General features: G+C 37.2%; 1 protein-coding gene across 3 annotated transcripts in view; it reads left to right on the top strand.

Annotated features, from left to right (window-relative positions):
- Positions 1-1,601: 1,601 nt before the first annotated feature.
- LOC150081448 (xaa-Pro aminopeptidase 1-like) overlaps positions 1,602-22,934 on the top strand; it is a 231,893-nt gene continuing 210,560 nt past the window's right edge. For all 3 annotated transcript variants that reach the window (XM_090379308.1, XM_090379305.1, XM_090379309.1), the window contains exon 1: positions 1,602-1,686. In XM_090379308.1, coding sequence (XP_090235434.1) covers positions 1,647-1,686 — 40 coding nt within the window. In that variant the 5' untranslated portion in view covers positions 1,602-1,646. The remainder of the gene's footprint in view (positions 1,687-22,934) is intronic.

The raw sequence follows: 22,934 nt of genomic DNA, 5'->3' as shown, positions 1-22,934 counted from the left end.
TTCTCTCAGTTATTACAAAATCATTTAGCTCCCTGTTAGAGTTTGATAAACTTCTGGCTGTCTCGTCACTGAATAACTCCTCATGTGTGAATGTAGATGTAAAATACTCATTCAGATTATCAGCTATCTGGGCAGGATCATCAACAGTCGAACCATCGATATCAAGTGGACCAATCTGATTCATCACCTTCCTTCTAAAGTTTATATAGCTAAAGAAGTTTATATAACTTGCTGTTTTTCTTAGCATCCTTTTCCAAAGATTTCTCATACTCTGCCTTCGCTTACCTAACTTCCTTTGTGACTTGATTGCAGACTAGCTTATAACTATCATAAGCTTTGTGTGCTGCTAAATTATGTGTAACTGACAGCGGGGTTGCCATAGGTTGGCTGGGACCGCTTTAATTAATAAATAAATAAAAATAGGCTTCTGTGTCGCCTGATAATTTATATGCATCCCATGGATTTTTCTTCTCTACTACGAGCCTCATTAGTGCATCTGACATCCATTTAGGCCTAAACCTTGGACAGTATTTCTTAATTTGTGACATAATTAACTTTTAAAAATAGAAACAGGGCTTTAAGGGCACCGTGAATTTGTTTTAAAAGGTGAGAAAGATGGTAGTGACACATTAAATTGAAGTGCAGGTGAAGTTACATGATTTATTTATCGATTGAACCAGATTGTTTGAATTCACTTGTAGTGAATTTGAACAATACAGTTTCACGAATTACCGGTTTGGAACAGCATCTTTTTGAAAAGGCATTTATGTTCTGTAGTTCCTGGAGTAGTTCATACTCCAGGACAATCACACAGTGAATAGTTTACAAGATGGGAAGAGTACCAGAAGATTGCTGTATTTTAGAGGATCACATGATCCTCTAAAAGGCTATGAAGAGGTATCACATGATACCTCTTCATAGCTCATCACGCGCTACGTTCCAGCTAATAAAGTTATTCTTCCGTAACTTGATGCAATTGCTGAATTTAGTTCAATATTTTTTTTTTTTTTTTAAATGAGTCATGGTGATGTGTGTGTGTGTCTGTTTGCGTTTCATCCCCTGGTAATTTTTACCTCTTTTTCTTCTTCTACTCTTTAAAAAAAATAAGACACCTGTAGATTAACAGTGGATATTTCTTTTAAGTACAAGAAAAATGTACTTCAGAATAAAATAAAATACTTGTTTTATTTTATTCTAAAAATCTAATTTAAGTTTATAACTACGCCTAATCTTCTGGTTGCTGTAAAGATGAAAAACATTCTCATCATTTTTGTTTGATTAATAAAATAAATCAATACCAATATTAACCATCGACCCTGCGTAATCCTTAAGGTTTTTTTAAGGAAAAAGGTTTATAAAACATATGCGTTTATTGCTCTTATTCGCTTATTACACACAAGAGTAGTAGATGTAAATTATTTCCTTTACTTTGAGGAAAGAATTCATTATTTTCTCGAGTTTCGAGGAAGCTCACAATGAAATTTCCTCATGTGACGTCACACGCGTAGTGAAAAAATGCAAGCCAGCGAATGGCTAAGAGAAAAAGGCGTGTCTACGTTCTCATGCAGTAGAGGGTAACATAAATAGCGCTTTTTAAGGGAGCTCGTTTTAAGTTTCCATTCGTGGCGAACTGTTGTGTGTTGATAATGATGGGAGAATTACACATTTTGGTTTTGTCATCCATCGGTAAGTAATGCATGTACGTTTTATTTAGATGTTTACGGATTCTAAATATATTTATCTCTCTGATAAGAAGTGCTTTAAATAGTCTATCCTATAAAAAGTTTTCCCTCTTAAATTAAAACGCATTTAGAAACAAGTGTGTTATACAGTGTTAGTACTCGGAAAGGATGATGAGGAATGCGCCTGCATCCGAACGAATAGTTGTTTCAAGAAAAATGAAACTCTCAATTTAATGATTTTTCTGAAAGTTTAAGAAACTATTAACAGTTCATTTATCATGGAAAATCAGTTAAATTGTAAACAACTGATCCAAAAACTACGTTATCTCAAACATTTCGCAACTTCTTGGTTTTCTATATGATTAATATAGAGATATTTTATCTAAATAGGACATTGTTGTCGTTTCGATCGACAGGTATAAAACATCAGCATTTGCAAATGCTGATTCACCAAGTAAAAGATGGGTTATAATTATAAAAAAAAAAAAAAAAACGTAACAGAGCAGATGTTGCTATTTTATTTTTTTTTTTTAATGAAAAACCTAAACATTATATTAGAACCTATAGCACTTAATACCGTATATGGGTTGTAGGTTGAGAAAATAGAAGATAGTTGTTGACATTAAAGTTATTTTTTTGCTCATCGATATTTCAAAATTAGTTATACCGGACCTCCTAATTTATACAATTAATTATCTATATATTATTCATGAGAGACATCAAGAAAAAATTCGGATTCGATCCAAGGCTAAACTAAATCTTTATCCTGAAAAATCGACCTATTTGCGTTCATATCAATGCATTAAGTTGGTTGTATTTAAATAGCACAAGGCTGGAAAATCTGATGATATTTTAATTATAGTACGCACTTTAGTAGTAAACAGAACAAGTGATTATGTTCCACACAATATTTTTATCTTAACCAAATTCCATCCAATTAATTATCCAGAAACTTTATCTACTATAAGCTCTTTAGGAAAAGAAATTCAATTGAAATTAGTAATGGGCATAATCGAGAGGTCAAAATCGATTATTTCGATTAAAGCAAATCAGTCGATTACAATCATATCATTCGATTATGAATAAATCATTTCGTTATGCCCATCATCAGTTCGACTTACTTTAGTCAATAAAAAAAAAAAAAAAAAAAAAAAAAAACACTATTATATTCAGGAGAGTCACCCGGTAATTTCTTACATATACCTATATGTATTGGGTCTGTAAATTGGCGTGTGTTCTCTGATCAATTTGCCTGTTTTGCTGGATGAAAAAAACCCAGTTTCTGGAGGGGGGGGGACCTTGCTATCTACGCCTGAGATCGACCAACTCAGCCACGGAGTGAAAAAAAGCCCATTAAGGTTCCTCGCATCATCGACGGGATTCGTACCCGGGCCTTTTCCACCCGGTGTGGGGAGGACGGTGACGATACCACTGTGCTACTCGCGCAGACTTCGGTCAATTAAAGGGGATATTTCAGGGGATATTCATGGGTTGTTGAGGCGGATCCCAGGGTTCCCCCCCCCCCATCAGCCGCCGTTGTACATCTTGTGTAGAAGCTTACGCCAAAACCGATCATTTTTATGTAGTGTGTTGGATGTGTAAGTGTAGTGGTATGGTGTGTGTTATGTTTTCAGCCGGTACCTGGCTCTTAGCAGATGGGAAGTAGCAACACCTCGAAAAGAATGAAATAAATTTTCTGTTTATACTCTGAGACGACCAAACTGTCAGAGGAGTTCACCAGATAAAGGATACACATGCACCGCCACCGTATTTACAAGTAACCACGCAAACGTGAACCGTGTTCACTCAGAGCACGTGCACTTGTGTACCTTTTGACTGACCACTCGGCTACGACAGTCTTAGGTTAGTGCTTGTCGAAAAGCACTGTTAAACTTTACATGGCCTATTTTCCGAGGCTCAAGTTTTTGGCTCCCTCTGCGCACGTTATGTGTGACAGCATGTTGTTGCTATTAAGTTAGAATTGCTAAGATGCAATTTTCCAATTCGGAAGAATTCTAACTTAATATTTTAATGGCTAACTTCTGACGGCATCCTGTTTCAAAACGGCAATTGCCTGTCACCGTATAGCTACGAGGAGCTGGTCCTAAAGCAGTGGCCGATTTAGTATTTTCAGAGCCTAAGAGTCAATTCATTAATGGGGTCCATTTCACGAAAATGTTTATATTCACTATTTACAAGAAACAAATTATCATCTTCTAAGACTGTTATAACAGTGGATGTACAAGTAACTTTGATAGTACAAATCAACTATTTTGGATTATTAGCTTTCTATTCACTATTTTACACCATGCTATCCAATTTTCTGCTCCAAGCTTAAAATGATCCAAGACGAAAAAACTTAGGTGTTACAATTAAAACTGACATGTAATTTTCCATGCAGTGTAAAATAGGCGTCTATGAAGGTGTATGTGTTGTCCTGTCCGTGAATTATAGAACCTTTGCTAGTTATGAAGAACGTCATTATCCCTCTATAAGACGACAGTTACACCGGAATATTCAGGTCTACAGACCGCGCCTAAAAAAAAAAAAAAAAAAACCCCTTCTGGAGCGAATTCAAGGAAGGGCGACTAAATTAGTGACGAGTGCAAATCTATGAACACAGGAAGAACGGCTTAGGTGTGGAATGCAAAGTTTAACCAGACATCTAAAGGAAGATCTGACTGTGGTGTATAAAGTGCTGAAAGGATTGAGCAAAATGAATGAGGACGCTCTATTCTCTCTCTCGTAGGTGAGACAAGACCCAAGGGGCAGAAATATAAAATCTCACAAAATAACATACGATTGAATCTCATGAAGTTCATCTATGGGCAGCGAGTTGTGGAAAACTAGAATAAGTCCCCCCCCCCCAAACGTGGCAGAGGGGTGTGTTCGGATAAGTTCAAAGCGGAACTGGATGGTTATGGGAATAGTAGGAACATTGTTTTATTTTTAATGATTTTATTTATTTATTTTTGGATAATGTCGAAAACATACACACTTCTCAACTTCCTATAACCAAAAAGAAAAATATAAACGATGTGAACATCATGATTGGCAACTCCCTAGTTAAAGTCACCCAGCATAAAGATTTGGGCCTCACCTGGGACAAATACCTTAAGGTCTTGCCTCATTTTAATTTAATGCCACTCGGAAAAAAACATATGCTGCTATATGGGCAGTGAAACAGGAGATCTCCAACTTCCATAGCCCACATCTCATCACTAACTATATTCTCCGTTGCATAACCCCAATTCCATCGTATGCCTCAACGATATGGTCCTCGGCACCTCCATCTTACCAAACCAGGTTCCTATCCCTGAAATACTTGATTTTAAAATGGCTAAATAAGGTCGCATGCATACCACCTACAATCTCAAAATCTGTCATGCTCTCTAATCTAAATATGCTACCTTGGAAGTATCATATTATTTCCAGGAACCTAGTGATCTTCGCTCAGCCTCTCTCTGCGGAAAATTAAGCTCACCTGATATCTGGGATATTATTGCTAGACCGTCAGATCGTAATAGAAGTCATACCAGCGCACTGCCATTCAAATCCAAGTTGCGCAGCATGACCTCTCTGGATAACATGTTTCCATTTAATTCCATGGAAATATTTAACAGGTTTATCTATCCACTGTCAGAAGCTCTGCAAGGACAAAACGTACAGATATGCCTCTCTGGCAGATATGTATGCCCTGGTCAAACTGTAGGCGATATAACTTCTGGGATGCTATATTATTCACTTATTGTTATATTTATGTATCTAGATTATGTATTTATGTGGTATTTATGTAATCAGATGCTGTTTTAGGCCATGCATTGTATCAATTGAGTACTCTGTACATAGATTGTAAATAGTATGGCAATATTTATCTATTCATTATTATCATGTAACCCGTGTCCTCTAGCTGGATAGCTGTCAAGGGACATTTCTTTGGAAATAAATTGATATTAATAATTTGGCCTTAGTAATCCTAAGTCCTCTTTCCTCAAATGGCGACTAACTTGACGATTCACGTTCCTTTTTGGTACTTCTGGGTCTATTACCATTCGTTTTCGTTTCGATTATCAGTTTAGCTAAACGCACACTCTTTCTACACGCTTAAACCATCCTAAGATGGTATAAGCATTAGATATTATTACTTACCAATGATGGGATCTTTCAATATTTCCTCATTTGTCAATCTCTTGTTTCATTGTTGTCCCATCTATTAGTTCCTTTTCTTAAAACACTAATTTCTGGAAAAAAATCTCATTTTGATCAGTTGCTTTATAAAGAATTTTTATACACAAATAATTTGGTATTTAGGTCCAAATGAATGTTTAGTTAATTTCTACTCTCCTTGGTTTGTTTATTTCCATGTATGATTTTCCATCTTCATCAAACGTTGTTCCTAAATATACAAAATTCCTCATTTTTCCCAATTCTTGATTATTCAGTTTCCACTATATCTTCTCTCTCCCAATTTCCATAACTTTTGTTTTTGAATAACTAATTTTCAGGCCAATTGTTTGCAACCTTTATCTAATTTATTCTAAAATCATTGAATATCTTACAAGATACTATTTAACAACAGGAAAATCATCGGTATACAATAATCCTCCAATTTTTATAATTCTGGATTATAAAAATTTTATAACCCAGAGAGTTGCGGATTATAAAATTCATCATCATCATGAACTTGGTCCGGCTTAGGTCTTTTAAGACCTGTTCCGTTGTAGCTCTTGGAGGTGGTCTTGATCTCGCCATTGTTGTCTTGGTCGACCAACATCTCTCTTGCCTGTAGGTTTGTAGTTAAAGGCTAATTTTGGGATCCGGTCTGGGTTCATTCTTTCTATGTGGCTGATCCATTTTTCCTGATACCGTTTTATGTCATTTACTATGTTATCTACTTTTAATTTCTCGCGGATATCTAAATTTCTTTGGTGGCCTAGTCTTGTAAAGCCTAATAATGGTCTTAAAAATCTCATTTGTGCTGCTTCTAGTTTGTGTGCATATTTCTTATTTATGACCCAAGTCTCACAGCTGTAGAAGAGGGCTGGTTTTGAAGTGATGTTGTGCAGTCGTAATTTTGTTTCAGTTGTCATTTGTTTTCCGAAGTGGCGTTTAATCGTTCCATTCATTTTATTATATTTTTTTAGTTTAGTGTGGATGTCTTTCCCTTCATTTGATATTAAATTTCCCAAATAGGTGAAGTCAGATATTTGTTCTATTATTTCATCATCAATAACAATTTGACTCTTTGTATGTTTTTTCCACATAATCCCATTGATTTTGTTTTTGAGGTGGAGATTTTCATCTTGTACTTTTTACCTATTTTATTAAGTTCATTTGCTGCTATCTGTAGTTCATTTTGGATTTTGCAATTATAACTTGATCATCAGCATATAATATAGTTTGGATTTTATTCCTGTTGTTCAACTGTATTCCGTTGTTAATTGTTTGTTTCCATTCTTTAAGAATTTTATTGATGTAGATATTAAATAAATTTGGTGATAGTCCACATCCTTGTTTCACTCCTTTATTGGTGTTAATTGGGTCTGATAGTTGGCCATTAGAATATTTTATACAGACTTGAGTTTTTATATAGGCTTTGGATCGCTTTCCGGAGTTGGGTTGGGATATTTTCTTCACGTAGAATCTGCCAAAGTTTTTTCCGGTTTACATTGTCATATGCTTTTTCATAATCAATAAATAGCAGAAATGTTGGTAGATTGAATTCTCTTCTTTTTTCCAAAATTTGTTGTAGTGATAAAATGGCATCTATTGTGCTTCTCCCTTTTCTGAACCCACATTGTTCTTCTTCTAAGAATTGTTCACTGTATTTATTAAGTTTATTCTTTAGTATATTAGAGTATAGCTTTGCAGCAGTTGACAGCAGTGTTATCATTCTGTAGTTGTTAGGGTTATTTCTGGAGCTTTTTTGTGTAAATTGATTACTATTCCTGTTTCCCAATCTTTGGGTATCTGTTGCTTATGCCATATAATGTTAAATAATTTTAGTAGTGCGTTTTTTAGTAAGGTGCCTCCATATTTAAATGGTTCTACATTCAAATTGTCTATGCCTGAGCTTTTTCGTTTTTTTGATTTTTGTAATATTAACTCTAGTTCTTCCATTTTTATAAAATTCATAACTAATAAAATAAATTTTACATAACTCCCATGCTTTACTTTTTCAAAAACTTACATTCTTTTATTAAATAGCAAGAAAAGCATAAAGAGAAGTGGAGATAAGGTGCAGTCTCAAAGTTTAATCTTAAATCATTTTCCAATTTTTCTTTATTGCAGAGTTTATTTTTATTGCCGAGTTTCCATTTTTATAACACATTTTATTCCACTTAAATGATTAATCTGATACCATATTTTTCTAAAATTTGGAAGAGCGGATTTCAAGTTTTTTTAACCCATATGTTTGTTTCGAGATCAATAAACCCTGTTAAATACAAGTTTCGTGCGATGTCACCAAGACTTTAATTTCTAAATGCAAATATTTGATCCTGAAATTCAATTAAAATTATATTATATATTGTAGTTTTTAGTGTTTTTCACCAACCTTATGTAGAAATAAAACACAAAGAAAACGAAAACTGGAATCTTGATAACTATGTATTTATAATAAATAATATTTGCCTGTATTTACAATAAATTATATTTAACTTTACAACTAAAATATATGAAATATACATATAAAATATACATTAAAATATACTGGGTTAAGAACAATAAAATACATTAAAATATACTAAATTAAAAGCGATAAAACCATAGCTTTCGAAGGCTCTTGCCTTCTTTTTCAGCTGTATTGGTATATGGTTTTATCGCTTTTAATTTAGTATATTTTAATGTATTTTATTGTTCTTAACCCAGTATATTTTAATGTATATTTTATATGTATATTTCATATATTTTAGTTGTAAAGTTAAATATAATTTATTGTAAATACAGGCAAATATTATTTATTATAAATACATAGTTATCAAGATTCCAGTTTTCGTTTTCTTTGTGTTTTATTTCTACATAAGGTTGGTGAAAAACACTTAAAACTACAATATGAATATACCCAACCTCAGAGGCCTGTTTGAAGAAAAGAAAAATTATATTAAATGATTAAATATTTAATTTGAGTAATACAAGACGCTAGTCACTCCCAGAATCAAATCTTCTGTACTACTTACCCTTATACCTTCAACTGGCTGTTTGATTTTTTTTGATAATGATATAACCAATTATGCTTTCCTTGTTTCTCTTCCGTTCCCTCCACCCAAACTTGTGGCTACCTCCATGGGTGAATCTTTATATATAAATGTAGTAGTTTACCCTTGGTATAAGGTTTATCTTTCTCTCCATATGTTCTAAATATCTATATAAATGTAATTATTTCATACTCTTATTTAAATCAACCGATATAATTCTTTCTTTATCATTAATATCTACTGCTGTTTCTAATATATTAAAGAACTCTTGTTACTTCTTTTCTGTAGTCGTCTTCAACTGGGCCTCACGAACCGATAAACTTCGTCACTCAACTTTGTCTTTATAATTTCTTTCTGCATAACTCTACTGGATAATGCTTCTCAGTCAATTAAAATTTCTTCCAAACCAGTTCTAAACCACCTGCTACACCTTCCTTGCACGATATCTTACTTTCAGAATAAAATAATTTACAATTATTGTTTAGCTGCAACTCCACGGTAGAGTTGTGCCAGGTGACCTCCTCAGAAAAACCGGACAGCTATCGGTTTCGTTTATCCGCAATTTCGGGTTTCATGCATTCGCATCAGGCTTGATGGATGGATTTCACTAAAAATACCATGCACACATATGAAAGGAAAATTGAGAAAAAAAAGAAGTTCTTACTGAAAGGGGAATTTGTTTCTAATGAAAACGTGTCCGATATTTGCTCAATTTGTTTACCGGTCCGTCCGAGTCAAAACAGGACACCTGGCCAACCCTACTATCCGATATAGACTACATTTACTTTTGGTTCCTGTAAAATCTGCTATACTGATATCATATCCACTAATTATTCTTCCACTTCTATACCGCTTAAGATGGCGTATTTAGCATTCTGTGCTCTGGTTCCCTAACAAGCATAGCATGGACCTTGATGACTCGAGCGCCGTTACAGCCGGTATGTATTCGTGCAATCATAGTGAGGTTTCACGCTGTAATCTATCCAACTTGGTCCGCTTAGTCCCATAGTAGCAGCGCAGCCTATCCTATCGTTCAGTAGATACAGTATATAGGTTTCCTTTACACCACAAGACTGGGTGGGATTTAGCGTAGATGTTCTTTACATCTGTTCTAAGCCCACTCCAATGGCTTAGTGCAGATGTAGCGAACCGATGCAACGTACCGAGGACCCAGCCAAAGGGACGTCTCCAAATGCCCTAACACTCTAATATCGAATCGATAAAATTAACAACAGAGGGCCCCAAAATTGCATTTTGAGCTGAGACACAAGGGTTTGCTATGCCACTAAAGTCGGGGGGAGGCAACTATACACCGCAAATACTTGAGGAATGGATATGGTGTAGATCAAGTCGTTTGCCCAAAAGCCTAACTTAGGATATGTAGAGCCCCACCTGGTTAGATGGCTCAATTATTTTTGTATTTTGCCAAACATTGATTTCATTTACATTGCCTTAGATATAGCAATATCTAAGGCAATGTGAATCTATGAAAGAACTCCCTAAATTTTAGGGCCCCAAAAGGCCTGCTTATGTTTCGACCAACACAATTATGAATGAATGGAATTAGTTAATTATAGGAATGTTTAATATAAAAATAAAATTGTTTAATTACATAAAAATACATTTAATTAATTAATTTTAATTTTTAACAGGCGATCGCCCTAACATTTATGAAAAAATACAAAGATATTAAAACATCGTTTTATAACGATATTAAACTTAAATTATACTTATATTTGTTAATAAATATAAGGAGTCTAAGTTGCTAATACGCCTAAAACCGTACTTATACAATCAACCAAATATAAGGATAAAGTACTTGTAATAATTTCTCTGGATGAACAGTGGATTTCGTACAAGCACGTCACCGCATGGTCATAGTCACTAGGCATTATATTATAATTTATAAATAATATTTTTTAAATACAAGCATTTTGTTTTATTAGTCTAATGAAGCTTGGGGTTCCCTTCTAAAAAAAGTTTTGCGTATACCCTTTCAAAAAGGAAAAAAAAATTTCGCTACTACATATTTTAAACATGATTAGTACACAATGATTAGCCAGGCTACTGTCCTAAGATAGAGGCACACAGCGAGGAACAAGGAACTGTATGATAATTACAGAAAAGAAAACAAATTAATCTTTTTTAATGCTTAAGAAGTCCTCATCTAATGAATTGCTTTGAATGTTCGTGCTATAAATATAAATGACATCATTTGGGAGCAGATGTAAATTAAATTCCTGGAGGAATGAATTGTCATGCGTTACATTTTGATGTCAGAAAGAATAACATATGACCTTCAGACAATTGTCTCTCCTTCTGTGCTCTGGCAGTACACAATGGGTACTATACTTTATACCTATCCTTTTTAGGCGCATTAGCATTAGTAGTGGCAAATGACGCAAAGAAAGCAACCTTATACAGCATCAGCAAATAAAAAAAAAATAATAAATAAAAAACTCATTTAACTTATCCATTCCCTTTAATAGTCTAGTTATTCCTTGAATTTATTTAAACTATCAACTTCCACAACAGATGAAAGTTGGTTCCAGCAAGCAGCTACCCGCTGGCTAAAGGCAAACTTCTGCACATCTATTCTGAACCGTCCTTCCTCAGCTTGGTGTCCCCCCCCATGCGTGTGGTCTGAGCAAGAGGAAAAATCCCATCAGCATTGAGCCTGCTCAATCCATTGAAAGCCTGAAACAGATAACCTCGCAGGTGCCTAGTCTCCAGACGCTGCAACTGGAAGAACTGAAGCCTTTCTTGTTAAGAGCACCCTTTATTCCCCTCACCAATCTCGTTCCTCTTCTCTGGACTCGTTCCAGCAGCTCTACAACGTCCCTAAAATGAAGCCTCCAGACCTGTATGCAGTACACAAGATGTGGCTTGACCACTGCCTTATAAAATCGGATAATCACCTCCTCATCCCTGCTACCAAAATTCCTGTATATCATTGACAAAACCCCATCAGCTGTCCTGGCAGCCTATCTGCACTGTCAGAGAACTTGCATATCTGACTGCACAATTACCTCAAGGAAGGCCTTTTCATTTTTCACTACCCTAAGTACCACATAGTTGGTACTTTACTCTGGGGTTACCGCTACTAATACCCATATGCAGGTTATTGCTACTAATATGCAGTACTTTGCATTTGTTTGCATATAAGTTTGCACACTTTAAACTTCAACTGCCATTTCTCAGACTATCTGCGTAACTTTTCTAGATCCAGTAGCATATCATTATCGTCATAAACCATCCTGCCAATATTTGTATCATCCGAAAACTTGGACATTAAACCTGATATGCCTTCATCAATATCACTGATAAATACAGAAAACAAGAATGGTCCCGAACCCTGAGGGATTCCATTAATAACATTAGTCCACGAAGAGCAGAGTTCATTGATTACATTGGGAGGTACGTGCGTGGAGTGCAATATGGCCTTAGTTGCTAATGCTCCTAAAAACCAAATAACATAACGTGCGTGGAGTGAAGACAATTACTTTTATATATGATTACTTAAGTAGTAATTAATTGGTAGCGAAACAATTAGATGTTTGCTTTTCATTGCTGTTTAATTACAGAAAAAGAAAACGGAAATCGCGAAAGCTCACTAAGTTCTGGAAAAAGTGAACTTTTGGAATTGTCACTTTATAATAGCAGATTCGCTTCCTTATTGAGGCGTTATTTACAGAGAAATCAAATTAGCAGAACAGTATCAAACAGGCAATGGCTCAGTTACATAATTAAATCCGATGCACGCACAGCTTCAATGAGTGATGGCACTCGTTACCTAAGTCTAAGTTTTGGTTTACGACCTGCTACATATGGGAGCATTATAAGCTTATTGCTTTCTTTTACAGTTTACTGTGCAATGTAATAAAATATCACAATGTAAACTTTTACAAGAAAGAGCAGGAATGAGTGAATTAAAAGCAGACAGTGATTCTTAAGTACGTTTCTTACTCATCGAAAGATGACTGTAAAGAATGGGGTTGACTTATATGGCGAATATACTATATTTATGAAAAACTGAGGCCGGCATTCTCAGGCGATGAACGCAGCATGGTTCAAGACTTTACAGTCCAAGAAAGAAGATATCATCATTGTTCACAATTGGAGAATTATTTAGGCCATGTTCGACGGAATGCAGAATACGTTGAGATACGAGTACATTAATTTATAAATGATTGGAATATAGACACTTATACCAGGAAAATGCAGAGGGAAAGTTGTGTATTAAATCAATTGCTCATTTTTTCTCGCGAGAAATTGGGAGAAATTAAACAGTTTACATACGTAGGATGTTGTCCTCCATCCGGAGATTAGATCAGTATGTCAGAATGCATGACTTGCCAGTTGGAGAGAAGGTCCATGATCGGTTAGGCGTTCTTGTGATTAAGTGTCCATTTTATCAGGTATATCTACCTAATAGTCACTAGGCCCCTTTAGTTTTCAGAACAGCCTGAATTCGCTGTGGCATGGACTCAAAGAGGCGTGGAAAGGGTGCTAATCAATGTCAACGTAATTGCTTCTCACAGTTATTACAATTTGAATGGTTGCGGATCTCTACTCCGAAGTGTGCATTCCTCCTCATCCCACAGGCGGTCAATCAAGATTGAGATCTGATTGTGTGGGGAGGCCACCGCAGTAAGCTGAATTCACACATGTTCCTAGAACCAGTCTCTCCTATTATAATTCTGGCTTGCATTATCTATTGGAAGAACCCATTAGCAGACATGAATAGATGCGAGTGGTCGGAAACCAGTGTTGCTTCACTAATGTCAAGGGGTCCAATATGCACCGCGAAAACACTAACCACATCATTATACCGGCACCAGAAGCCTAAACTATGGATCTGGAAAGATCGGTTCATGGAATCATCTTGTTTTCATCATATTAGATTTTCCCATTAGCAGGAATCGCGATTCGTCAGATCAGATAATGTTTTTTTTCCAATCCTCAACTTCCGATATCAGTGTTCTTGAGCCCAATGTAACCGTGCCTTCTTGTTTTTTCACTGACAGGATGATAGAAACTCAATTCGGCCGTCGACTGCAAAACCCTAAACCCAAAAGATCTTGAGACAGCAAGAAGAAAGAATCTTTGGGCCTGTAAGAGATATCTACTAACCATGCTACTATTTACCTTAGAGCCCCAGGCTCCAGCAGCATAACAGACAATAGGAACAAAAATACAAGTGTAGTACAATTTCAATGTTGAGGGCTTAATACCCCATACAGTTTTTGTTATTTTAATTATTTTACCAGTAATTAATTTTGTTTTCTGTAAAAGATATTTTGAATAAGCTATAAAATTAAATCGGTCATCTAACATCAATCCCAAATATTTGTAAGTCCATGTAATTTTAATACTCTGATCTTCCAGCCTAACATTGGGCGGTCTGTTAAAGTTCAATGTACATTTTAACATTTGTCTGGTTTTAGAAATAGATTTGAAGCTTATTTACTTTACACCAGTCGTTTAGGTCATTGAGTACATCATTAGCTCTTTCTTCCAATTCCAAACGCTAATTACCCGAGGTCAGAATCACCAGATCGTTAGCATATGCAACTTTCTGTATTCGTTCATGCTCGACAGCAAGCCACTCGTCAAGAATCACGATCCAACAAAGACAGCTGGCACTAAAGAAGTGTACTCTTGCTCTCCTCACTCACTGGTCTTCGGATGTTCTCCCACTAGTGGCCTCTGATTTCTTACTCGCCTGAGGGACCCCCCCCTCCTTGTGGTCCCTGATTTTTCTCAACGCTTTCTCCCCTTCCCACTTCTCCAGGGTCCTCTCCCTCCTTAAGCAGGACGGGTTTACCCCGACAGGCATTCCACTACTAAACTGGCCCTGCTCCTCATGCTGTGGATGGATGCTGGAATGCCCCTTCCTAGTTTGACCTTTCCAGTAACAAAGTGGCCAGATGAACAACAACAATACTGTTCTCACGATACCTACACTACTCACACCCTCATCTAGCCTTGGCAGTTTGTACTTCTTCACAATGATACTTTTGGGCGGTTTTGTGGGGGACCACTGATAGATACACATTATGTCCACGAAGAAGTGTGAAAATAGCACAAGTATGATCGCCTTATGTACATATTTCCAATTCGGAAATAAACATAATACCAACGTATGTTTTGAATATTTTAATTTTCAAACAGTTTACCACGCATCATGCCGCTCACGGAATACCTTATGGCTCGGTGCATACGAGCGGCAATAGAAGCGGCGTCCTTTGTCGCTCGATTTTAAAGTATACTGAAGTTTAAAATGAAGAGGTGTACACTGCGGGCGGTGACGCAGCGAACAAAATGTGAGTAGCGGGAACTGTCTCACAACGCAGTACCGCCGGACTTGAGCTGTAGGCCAGTATTCTAGTTAGCAGTGGAAGGGTACAGGAGCGCCATAGAGTTATTTTATTTTTATTTATTTTTTTTATTATTTATTCAATTTTTTTTTTATTTGACAGAGTTATTTATGGACGAGATTAGGAAATATTTAGAGATTTGTAACATTTCCAGTAATGAATGTAAGGAAGGATATAGAAAAGACAACAGATAGTAAAATTTATAAAAGCGCCCATCCCTTGTCTATCTCCTCCTAAATTTGATGAAAACAAGCATTTTTTGATTCACTAATTCCGACCACAAAGAAGTTCAGTGTTGAGCAGAAACTTTAATTAAGGAGTGAGGCATTAAACTTGGTCAGAAGAATTAGTTTGTCAGCAAGCCAACCTCTTCATCCACCTCATTTTTCTCAGTATCATCCACATTATCATCGTCCCCGCATCAGCATCATCCTGCGTCTCCTTAGGTTAAGCCATCGCAAAGTTCTTCTTCAGCCCTATCCAGTTCAGAACTCATACAATCCCAAAGCCTAAACAACGGCAGGTAACTATCCCAGACACCGAACCCATTTCTCTTAGCTACACCACTGCATCCTTTGAAGACGGCAAAGAATCAGCAGATTTTTTTCTTTATATTAGTTGTACCTATAAAAGAATCATTTTGAAAGGGTTATTGCATTACCGGAGGTATTACAAGTCTTGTGTTTGTGTCTTCTTCCGTGATTACATCAGGGAGCCTTGCTGTTAATACATCGAATGACTTTATACTCATCCGGAAATAGCTGAAAAATTTTGCTTCTTCATTTCTTTAAATCTATAAACATAGATGCAAATGTACCTTTCAGAAAGCGTGTACTAACCAAAGGGTTCATCCTTTGGTTAGTACACGTACCCTGTATCTCCTCTTTTTCTTAAAAAATAACCTATTCACCAAATAAGTAAAGAAAATGAGTTTTCTACAGTAAACATCCATGATTTAAAACATCACTTCCGTGACTTAATGATGACTAAGACCACAGTTGCACCCAGAGACAGAATTACCCGAATACTTGCGTTCGGGAAGGTTCGGTCCTGGGCAGTCAGCAATACTTGGTGTTATTTTGACGCTGTGTGTGCACTGGTGCCCAGCGTCACCGTTGCGTCCATTGCTGCTCGTGTGCACCGAGCTTATATCAACATACCGATCTGTTTTGTACCACACTATAGTAGAGAATGAAAAAGACCTGGGGGGGGGGTATTTGTGCAGTAAGACATGAAGTTCCGTGGACGGTGCAAAAGGGCTATTTCATGGTGTTTTGTCAATGATTCACGGGAATTTTGCTAGCAAGCATAAGGTGATAATTATTACACGGCATGCAGGTCTGGATGCCTCATTTTAGAAAGGATGTGAATCTGTTGGAAGAGATGCAAAGAAACAACGAGATTAGTGAGGGTTGTTGGCGCAGTAACAGCGTTTTAGGAGCATCAGCAACTAAGGTCACATTGCTCCGTATATACTCTCTGTAAATTGTGTGTTCTGTGGTCAATTTTCTGTTTGCTGGGAAAAAAAACTCGAATTTCCGGGAGAAAAAAGCCATGCTACCTTCGCCTGAGACCGACTAACTCACCATGTTCTGAAAAAGTCCCCTAAAAATTCCTCAGGTTATCGACTGGACTCAAACTCAGGTCTTTTCCACCAGGTGTGGGGAAGACTGCGATTCTACCAACTGTGCCTTAGTGAGGGGAACTACCCACGAGGGCATTAGTGAGAGGAACAAAAACCTTACCAAGAAAGGCTCCAGTTTTGCAAATTGCAGCATCTGGAAACTAGGTACCTGCGATGGGATCTAAATGAGGTGTTTGAATGGACTGGATAAGTTAATGTTGATGGCATCCTTACTCTTGCTCAAACAATGCACATAAGGGGACATCAATTTAAACAGCGTCCAATCGTTCGGCCATCACGACCCACACGAACAGCTACTTGCCCTGTTGACTATCCAACTTCTGACCATCCAATGATTCGACCTCTTTCAAAGTCTGTCAGCTGAATATACAGTATAAAACAGTTTTACGCATGTTAATGGTACTGAACACTCTTAGATGGCCATTCGCTAACGGTTTTGTTTGCATGCTAACGTTTACACACATTTTTATAGCACTTTCTAATTACCTTGTAACTTTCTAATTACAAATCTAACCTCTCCAGACTCAAGCAAATAAATAAATAAATTTTCTGTTTATACTCCGGAACGACCACACGGTCAGAGGAGTTCATAATGTAAAGCGAATACAAGAAACAGTACCGTATTCAGCAGTCACGGGCTTGAACCCCGATCACTAAAGGCACGTGTACTTTACGCACCCGGGTGCCTGACCACTCGGCTACGACGGGCTAACTGAAGAGAACGTTTCCTAATGCACCCCCCTACTCTCAAAAATCACACTGATTGCTAAAGATTTCTCAACTCTCAATCTCACAAGAGTAAGATTTCCAATCAGATGAAAAGAAATACGAACAGCAGCAACCTTCGACCAAGTAATTAGCAACTGTATCATATGCTTAATATACTGTATTGCAACTGCCTTATTTTGTTAATACATGAATATAATTTATATTCTTTGTTTTATTTATTATTTAATTTTTTTGTACTAAATTATCTGCCCCCTAACTATATGCTGTGAAGGGCTTGCTGTAATATGCAATAAATTAATATTTATTTATTATTGTATGGTTGCATATGGGCCCTCGCGTGTAGAAGAGTGGCTATAATAACCATTCTCTCCCACTGGATTGAAAGGTACGAGTTCGAATCCCATGAATGATGGGAGGATTTTTTTTCATGGCGTTTTTCACAACTTATCTGTGTTCGTCGATCTCAGGCGAGGATTACATCGTTTTTTCCTGCTGGAAACTCGATTTTTTTACCGTCTGGCAAACCAACAACTGTAGACAATATACTGACCCTTCATGGCCTCCGCTCCTTAAACACACCTTTGCATATGGCACCAGCATAATAATATCAAGACTAATTATGGTCAAGGGTTATACTTGTTTACCTGTAGTATATAAAAAATTTACAACACACACTGGCAAAGTGTGAAGATCTCTATAAATTCTATATAACTGCATAACGATCGATCTAACGAACTGAAAGAATTCTCAATAAATTCAAACCCTCCTTTAAGCTTCATGTAAACAATGAAAGAGCCTAGGGCTTATTTTATTATTATTATTTTATTTTATTTTTTTGTTTTACATGCCTCCCTAAAATATTTGCACACTTCTAAGACGCTTTTTATTTGAATACATACAGTGCAGTAGTTTGAGCAGTTATAAAATTCACTCAGAGATCTATAATAAAAAAAAAAAAAAATTTTTTTCAAAAGTCCAAATATTCTTTGCCCAATTTCGGCTTCTGAGAATGGCTGCTCCTTGCACGTCTCTGCAGTTCATCCCAAAGTGCTCAGTGAAGTTTGGATTTGTGATCTTTGGATGGCAATCCATTAGTTCCAAGAAAGAGGAAGGATCAAGCCGGCACACGCTACTCTGTATAATGAGTTGTGCTGAAAAAAAGATACCGACCTTCAGCGGACCATGTTGCAGCATCCAGCAGTGCTGGATGCTGCAACGTGGTCACATCACGGGACATATGTCAAATACGTTTTATGCCAACATGATACCCTCTTGTTGGAAACAGTCTACGAACTGTCTCCAGACTCACATTCTACTCTCACATACATTGGCTGAACACTTCGGAAATCGCATTTCGTCTTCTCCAGACTCAAGGAACAGTCAGCATGACATATCTATTACTAGGTGTAAGAATACTTGCTGTTGTAATGCTTTGTACATGCTGACCGTCTCTCCTGTCTGCTAGCCACACTTCACTGAACACAACTGGGATGAACTGCAGAGACGTGTAAGGAGTAGCTATCCGCAGAGGCCGAAACTGGGCAAAGAATATTTGAACTTTTTTTATTACAGATCTCTAAGTTAAATTTTTGAACTGCACAAACTACTATAATGTATGTATTCCAATAAAAACGTCTTGGAAGTGTGCAAATTAAATAATTTAGAGCAACTATTTTTCAAACTAAGGTCCGTACATATGATACGTATTTAAAAAAATAAAAAAAATTTAAGATTTATAAAAATAGGTATTTTCATAGGTTTTTTTTTTTTCCCCCATACTCCTAGTTTTCTCAAAATTACATGAAAGGAGGCATTAAAATCATTTAAATTTTTTTTTTTTTTATTTCAGAAGAAAGTGTTTCTTTCTATTATCAAAAAAAAAAATGGTCAAGTTTGTGAAGTCCATACAAAAATATTAATTAAAAGATGTGGGGAGGGTTCGTAAATAACTAAAATTGGAGTACTGTACTAATCTAGAGCAGTGGTCTTTTTTTTTTTTTTTTTTGATTTGGTAGTTGTTGGCGCATCGGCTTCTGTGGCCATATTGCACCTCCAAAGGGTTTTTTTTTTTTTTTTTTTTGCCGTACTTTGATCCAAGCCCGAGGCGGGAATCGAACCCGCGACCTTTGGGTTGACCGGGCAGGTACTTTACCCACTCGGCTAGCCCGGTCGGCGACGCGCTTTTGTACAGTCACACGAGAAATATCTCGAAAAATCCAAAACTGTCTTTGTTAGGCCTCGGATATAAAATCCTATGAAGAGTAAGTACATCAGGCCACGGGCGTATTCAGGGGTGGGCAGAAGGGGTGTAAAGTAAAGTGTATTCGTGTCAAACGGAACCAGGGGTTTTCCCCATCTCCGCGTAGTATACATTGTTATGTGAAACAACAGTGTTGAGGCCAGAGATTTAAAAGTGTTATCAGAAGGGGTAAATACTCCCCCTTAACCAAAAATTGGAAATTAAAGAAAAAGAACGCAGCAGGCATTCTAAAAAAAACTCAAAAACATGTTCGCCATGCACACTCCCTTACGATGATACCTGGACCTGGTCGCTATGCCCCTCTTACGATCATATCTGGATACACCACTGCATTAGGCTGTTTCAAAATACTGCTTAGCTACCAGACTTCCTGCAGTGTAGTCTGTATTTTAACCATGAAAATTTTCACCTTTATACATCTATAGAATTTCAAAACTGAATCCTTCTTAGTGGCTTATAAAGCTCAACCATATTCCTTCTAATTCTTCGTAGCCCTCATATTCCAAGCCTCTCCTCACAATTTTACCAAGCACGCTGCTCTCGTCTTGGGAAGTTGAAGAACTGTCATTTTTTTAGCCTCCATACTTGGACACAATGTCCCAAGTGCGTTATACAGCTACTTGTTACAAGCAATTATTCGATAAATCATCGACGAGACACTATGGGGCCTCCCTGCCGGCTGTACACCAATTCCACCATGGTTTTTGCTGGCTAATTTTTCAGAAACTTGAGAAATAATCTATATATTTGGCCAGCTACAGGTACGTATCATTAGTTTTTAATATTAACATGGTATTCAACATTAGCCACTCTACAAAGCTAAGGTTTTCTGCAACGCAAGGTTCACTTTTTTTTAAACGTACCCAGCAATAAAAAATTATGCAGTTGACTTAATATTTATAGTTTTAAGGGGAATGTTAATACTCAGTGTTAACGATCCTCCCCTCTTCCATTACACTGTGTAGTGGAAGCGGGAAGAATCATTATATAACAGAGCCATACGACATCCCCTGTTGGAATCAACAAAAACGTCGAACATTGCTTGTTATTCTTATGAGTTCATATTTCAGTTTATAAATAGACATGTTGCGCGAGTAGTTATTTATGTGACGTAAAAACCTATAAATTCAAGAATAGCGATGTTAGTGTGCCTTAGGAAGTGGATGCTTGCGACTTTTGCCTTCAGTGTTGAGAAAATAATCACTCAGGCCCGGAGCAATAATAATGCATTAATACAAACCGATATCTCTTTGCCAGGAACAGTGTCAACGGCTGCACTGTCCATAAAGGACAACCCAAGGCCAGAAATCCAGAACGAGTCAATAAGCAAGTCTGTAGCAGATGAGTTGCAAAGAAATTTCATACCTGTGCTAATAGATAAACTGATGTCTGCTCTTAATGATCTGTATACCAATATGCAAATCAAAACCGGATGTTTCAAAATTCATAAGTTTTCCAAACAAAATGAACCAGCTAACAGAACCAATACTCAAATCACCGCCCAATCCGCAGAGAAAGATATTTTGACCTCACACAATCCCGCCGAATTGGAATGTTGCCCAAATACTCAGGGAGACAATCACCTTTCAGAGGAACCTCAATTCCCTAATGTAGCAAGCAGCGAAGTCCCGGTCTTGAATTCGTGTCAAGCAGCTGAACAGAGGTGCGATCCACAAGTGGAAGCCCACCAAATTAGCATCCTACCTCCAAAATTGACCTCAGTTTTACCATCTGTGCTGCTGTCTGAAAGCAGCCATTGCTCACCTGTCATGAACAAACAATCTTGGGCAAAAATCGCTGCTACCCGTTCTATTTCATCTCAATTAACAGCTAATCAAAACCCTCATTTCCCCAGGACACCCTTTCAAATTAAGAGCCACCCTGCCAATAGCAAGGAAAAGTGTCAGATTAGGATTGGTACCTCCACGTCCTCTATTCTGAAATCGATTAGCATGCCTTCCACCTCCCAGCACAGAAGTCTTTTTATTTCCCGACTGGGGCCACTGACAACTGCTGAGGAAATTGAGGCTCCAATGAGTAAAGAACTGCATACCAAAGTATCTGCAAATTTACTCAAGAAAACGCAAAATTACTCGTCCTTTAGAGTAGTTTGCGAAAGTCGGGCGTTCAGATCTGTTGCATCCACATCTGTATGGCCAGTTGGCACTTTAATCAGGCCTTTTTATGAACCGAAAGACCCAAAACCATCCATTTCCACTTCATCTTATGAGCAAAACCGAAAGACGACACAGCTCCCCCCTGCATGACTAACAAATTGTGAAACTACACTAGTGTCTCTCGACTGTCGAAAACCACTGCACCACATGTCCAGCTCCAATCACTTTCTTGCCCCAGCTACTGCTTATAAACATACCGATATGACACCACATAACCCTGCTTTTCAATCACTTTCAATTAACAGGATAATTTCCACAAAGCCTAATCTGTTGAGGTGTTCAAAACAATCTACAAATAGATCAACACTTATAAAAATTCCCTTTCAACTCACCCTGAGAATTTTCTACCAAAATGTTCGGAGTCTCCGAAATAAGCTTGAAACCCTCGAACAACTCTTGTTGTCCAACAGCATGGATGTAATCTGTCTATCAGAAACATGGCTTCAACCTGACCAGGAGTCAATAGCCTATGCTCCGGCCGCTGGATTTTCATCGTTCTTCACGTCAAGATCTCAATCTAGAGGTGGCGGTGTTGCCATCTTCGTCAAAGATTCCAACCTGAAATTTGTGCACGTCACATCTAGCAACTCCTTATTTTATGAAGCAATACTCGTGACTGTGAAGCTTAATGCCTGTTTAATCGATTTAACGGCAATCTACATACCCCCAGCTCCAGATACTGCAACAATTGACGATGCTACCGGCTGGATAATGAGTAAGTTACACCCTTCTGCTACGCACATACTGTGCGGCGATTTTAATCTTCCACCCAACCTGAGCCCTCTCTTTCAACGACTAATGAACAATCTCTCTCCATTAAAGTTGACGATTATCAATGAGGAGCCAACGAGAGGCACCAATCGCC

Source organism: Mastigoproctus giganteus, chromosome 8 (assembly GCF_048544385.1).
Source record: "Mastigoproctus giganteus isolate SK-2022 chromosome 8, ASM4854438v1, whole genome shotgun sequence".
NCBI lineage: Eukaryota > Metazoa > Arthropoda > Arachnida > Uropygi > Thelyphonidae > Mastigoproctus > Mastigoproctus giganteus.
This window is presented reverse-complemented; position numbering and strand designations above follow the sequence as displayed.